We start from the raw sequence: 4999 nt of genomic DNA, 5'->3' as shown, positions 1-4999 counted from the left end.
CTTCTACTGAAATCTGTATTTCACATAAATGGAGGAAAACAGGACATGGAAAACTGATCTGGAGGATAAATTAAATTTCTCCTGCAGTGACCTGACAGAAGGAAGGGGAAGAAGGAAGGCTAAAACTGGTGCAATTCAAAGAGCAAAGAGCAAAGTGACAGCCCCCAAAAAGCGTCAGAGGTCTTCCAACTGGAAGAATGGTGTTCACATCCATCCCACCCTCTGGCGAGACTCCCTAGCTATTTCTACTTGATTCACGTCGTTTCTCTACTTGTTGAAATGTTCCACACTGCTTCCCTGTTATTACTGTTGTTATTTCACCTATCCACACTTGTCTCTGCCAGTCTGTTATTCATAATTGCTAGGGCTCCAACCCCACCAGAGAATCCATTTTGCTTTGAATTAGAGCTCATTTGCCTTGGGTAGCCATTAGCCGTTTCCGACAGCTGTTTCTGCATGATGGCCAGGGAGACTTTATTGGAGGCCAGGAAGTCTTTCATGGAGATCATCTCGCCCGACAGCCGGCGTCCATCTGTGTCGCTCTCGTTGACAACATCAGTCTCGATGGAGATGTTTCTCCGGCTGCGGACATTGCCTGGCATTACCACGTTCCTCCGCGAACGAAATAATTTTCTTTGGCATCTGTGGCAGCACCTGCAGTCCAGCTTCTTTAATATCCAGTTTATGGACTGTTTGATGACAATAGAGATTACATTAAATAAGGAATAGATGCAGCACACCCCCATGAGTATGAAGACAAAATTGCCAAAGCGGTAAAGGCCTTGGCTCTCATACTTGATATTCTGGCTACTGACCAGATCACCGAAACCAATGGTGCTGAAGGCCACGAAGCAGAAGTAAAGCGAGTCAAAGTAACTCCACCCTTCAATTGGTGTGTACATTGCAGAGGCACAACAGGATATGATGAGCGATGCTACACATAAAATCAGCATGACATAGTACACGGAGGGCTTCCAGCCTGCCAGGCTGTCCACCTCAGAGCTCCCCGAGCCCCGGCGGCCGTTGTGAGGGAGGACCCCTTTCCTCCTCAGCTGTTTCTCATGGCAGGACTTCATGACATAGGCTATGACAGTGATCAAGCGCTCCAGGAACAGGTTGAAGAACAAAATAGTCCCTGCACATCCTATAAGGCCGTAAAATATCAGAAAGATTTTGCCTCCAACGGTGGCTGGCGTGGTCATGCCAAACCCTGGAAGACAAAACAGAACAGTTGAAAAAAATAAACCTGTGGTTACCATGTCAGGAGTTTTGTCTCAGAAAGAACTGGCATCAAATCTCCACGGCGCACATCAGCTCTGGGAAAAAGCGAGGACAATCTCCCAGTGTTACCTACTTCTGCTTGACCTTGTCCCAGCCATAAGGGGAATAAAGCTCATGCCAGCTTTTCCTCCAGGTTCAGAATGAAACAAAAAGCAGAAGACACACAGGAAAGAAAAGAGAGTTTAGTGAAGGTCTGAATTTTGGACTGGTTGCTAGGCTCACTCCATCCCTGTTTGGATCACTTCCAGGCTTCAGGGTCATCCTTTTCCTTCTCTCTTACATTGCTCTCCACCATGGGTCTGATCCAGGGGTGGCTCCTACCTCGCAGGCATCCATCCCCACCAAATCTTTGTAACCCAAGGTGAAATCTTTCTGAGGCTCACTTAGCTCCTGATCCATCAGCCCTCTTTTAGATCGGCCTTGCTGAGGTTTTCCTATTTCTCTATGTCTGACTCCACAGCTCAGATCTGTGGGTGTCTTAGTGGAAGTCTCCTCTGGTCTTACTCCCTGTCATGGGATATCTCAGGCTGTGCTTCAGCCTTCTCTCAAATCGCTCCCTTCCTAAAGCCTGCAAATAGCAATTTTGTTTTGGTTACAACTATTGATAAGACAATATTGCTTTAGTAAGACATTACTAAAGAATAAAAAGCATGTCCAGAACATCACTGAGCAAATTCATGTAATACTCATGATAGGTAACTAACATAACTAAGATACCAACATTTCCAAAGAAGCACTAACATGGAAAACCCAAAAGCAGCATAAATATAGGAACTAAACAAGTGTTTTCCTCCAAAGATAATTTGTCAAAAACGAGCTATAAGCTTTTAGTTCCAGAAATAATTTCAATTCTTGAAATGCCTTTTATTGCCATGGAATGGGCCACGCTATGCCTGGTTGACTTTGACCATCACAGTACTGCACTCAGGATCAATTTGGGATGCTACAGAGCAGGACTTGTTTGACAGGAAGTACATTTTTCTCCAAATGGACTCCTGGAGTGTTTGAAATATCCATAAATCCAAGAAAATGTGGTGAATTGTTTCAGCCAAGAAATGCAAGAGGGCACAACTGTAGGAGGCTGAAACAGTTGTAATAAAAATAAATTTTATCTTCCGGCATTTTTTCTGATAAAACTTTTCATTTCACAATATCAATCACCTTCTGGTTTAAAAAAATTCAGTTGGAAGTAAAAAGAATGGAAAAAAAATTTGAAAAATCTTGTCATTTTTAAAAAGTCTCTGTCCCGGTTTCAGCTAAATAGAACTAATTTTTTCTATTTAGTTATTTTACTTTTCAGCTCAGTCTCTTTTAAGTGGCTGAACTTGCTGAAAACTGGCAGCATGTTTTTCCCAAACAGCGATGCTAGAAGATATGCTCAAGGTCAGTTGTCTCACCATGGGTGCTGTGTCTGTGCCTATGGGGGTGAAGCGGACCCAAAACGGACCAGCGAGGTATTCCACTCGACGTACATCATACTCGGTATAAAAGCCAAGGGATCACGAGGGTCTGGATTCACTTTCTTCCATCTTGGAGCCCGTCCATCTCAGACCCTTCCGTCCATCTCGATCCTGCAGAGGCCAAGGCCTGAGCAGAACCCTGCTAGTTCATCTGCTGCTGATCCTGATTCGTGCGTTCTGCATCCTGCTTCCAATGCTGCTGAGTTTGGTCTGGGACTTTTCCAGTGCCTGGCTCTGCAGACCCTCTGGTGATGTATTCGTCATTGGGGGAGGATTTTATATTGGTTTTGTAGATATATATTTGTTCATGTCTGTATACATTCCATTATTTTCCTATTTACATTCTTATCCTGTAGTATCAGTATTATTGTTTCATTAAACCTGAAAGTTTATTTTCCAACCCATAAAGTCTCTCTCCCTTCTTCTCTTTTCTCTTCCCTTCTGGGGAGGAGAGAGGAGTTAACAGAGACCGTCTGGCCAGGGTTTAGTGGCCAGCCCAGCCCTAAACCACGACAGTCTCATTATCTTAAAATTGAACACAACATTTCACTAATGATCATATCAAACCTACCAAAAATTTCATTATTTTTTATTCTTCTGAAAGACCTAAATCAAATTTGTTCCTATACAACTTCAGGTTATGTTTTTCTCCTATATTTTTCCTGTTGGCCATCACACTAGAAATGCACTGTTCATTGATGTCTACTAAAAAGTGAATTCTTTCAAAAAACCTTTTTCATACAACAGTCCTGCAAACACTTGCTGGAAGTAAATTGTAATCCTTGGTGGTATCAATATAAGATCAGGTTTATTCACAAACTGAACCCACATCTTTCATGGCTGCGAAGTCATGTTGATCAGGAAATGTACCTCTTGGTATTGCCATTGCCAAATCGACCCTCCACAGACGTGCTACAGCTGTGCAATGGAGCCTTCCTGGGTGCTTGGTTTTCTTACAGCAAAAATGATGGGTTTAGGAGCGACTGCCGTACTTTGCTTTCCCCCACTGCAGGAGGCGGTCACCCACACACACCCATGGGGCGTCAGCTACCTTGGGATCAGAGGCTTCAGGTGAGCAGGACCAAGCTGCAAGGACACAATAACCACACAGAGTCAGACCGCTGTCTTTGGCAGTGGAAGGATAAAAGAAAGTGTGAATAGGGAAGAAAATATAAACAGCATGATCTCTCCCTGGGATATCCTCCCAGCTTGCAGAAATCAGCAGTTTAGAGGCTTTGAGGACATCACTTTCAATAATTTGATCATCAATCTCATTTTTCAAATCATTCATACAGTTGGTCTCCACTAAACTCGAGGCAGTGAGTTCCCCAATATAATTATGCTTTGCAGAAGAGACGTCTTTGTGTTCCCTGCTGCCTGACAATTCATTTCAGGCTTCCCACGTTTTGCAGCAAGCTGCAGCAATCATTGTTCTCCATGCACATCCTCCCTCTCTTTTTACAGACTCCTATTATTTCCTTCTTTCCCATTTCTCCCCCGATCTGAGGAGGTCCGTAACATTTATTCTCTAGTTTTCAGCCTGCTAAGACATAATTCTAACCAGTTCTATTACCTTGTTTCTTTTCTACATTAATAGAGTCTTTCAAAGATAAAGGAGCAGGACTAGAACTATATGCGGTATTTGCAATGCAAAAGTACTTTGAATTGATGCAGGGCATACCAATGTGCTGTGCTTTGCTCTCTTTTTCATAGGAATTTGCCTTTTTAATTGGGATTGACCACTGAACTGATATTTTCAGCAACCTATCCACAGCAGGTCTGAGCTCCCGTGTTCAACAAGTGATGGCTGCCTTGGAGCTCTTCAATGTCTGGCTGTAATTACATCAATCTTCTCCCGGGTGCATTACTTTGCATTTGTCACCGCTGAATTTCATCAATTTTTTCACTTAGTTATTCAGTAATATGAGATTCTTCTGCAGTTCATTACAGTTGAATACTCCTCTCCCCTAAGTAAATGTTATCTATTTCTTTACCTCTTTTCTTACATTGTTTCTGACTGCTGAAATGTGCAGGTGTCAGCAAAGAGCCTCAGAAAATCTATTGTTAATAAGCTTCCATTTTGAAAACTTAATATTGATACCTAAACTTTTCTTCTATTCTTTTTAAACAGTTATTTATCAATATTAGGACTCCACTTTTCATCCCATTAAGGGTTTTATTTCTTTAGAGACTTTGGTAAGGACATCTGTGAAACAGCTTTTTGAATCCCCAGGCACGCTGTTACTTTTGTGCAAGAT

The 4999-nt window shown here is 42.6% G+C and overlaps 1 protein-coding gene across 1 annotated transcript; it reads right to left on the bottom strand.

Moving 5' to 3' along the window:
• Positions 1 to 317: 317 nt before the first annotated feature.
• On the bottom strand, positions 318 to 1259 carry KCNK13 (potassium channel, subfamily K, member 13). The gene has a single exon (XM_010192315.1). It carries the CDS (start codon positions 1257 to 1259, stop codon positions 318 to 320), a length of 942 nt encoding a protein of 313 aa, XP_010190617.1.
• Positions 1260 to 4999: the final 3740 nt, after the last annotated feature.

Source organism: Mesitornis unicolor, unplaced genomic scaffold (genome assembly GCF_000695765.1).
Source record: "Mesitornis unicolor isolate BGI_N332 unplaced genomic scaffold, ASM69576v1 scaffold9789, whole genome shotgun sequence".
Taxonomy (NCBI): Eukaryota; Metazoa; Chordata; class Aves; order Mesitornithiformes; family Mesitornithidae; genus Mesitornis; species Mesitornis unicolor.
The sequence above is the reverse complement of the archived record's forward strand: the minus strand, read 5'-3'. Positions and strand labels throughout refer to the sequence as shown.

Coding starts and splice junctions, on each gene's coding strand:
- KCNK13 (XM_010192315.1), bottom strand. CDS start 1,259: ATGGTAACCACAGGTTTATTTTTTTCAACTGTTCTGTTTTGTCTTCCA.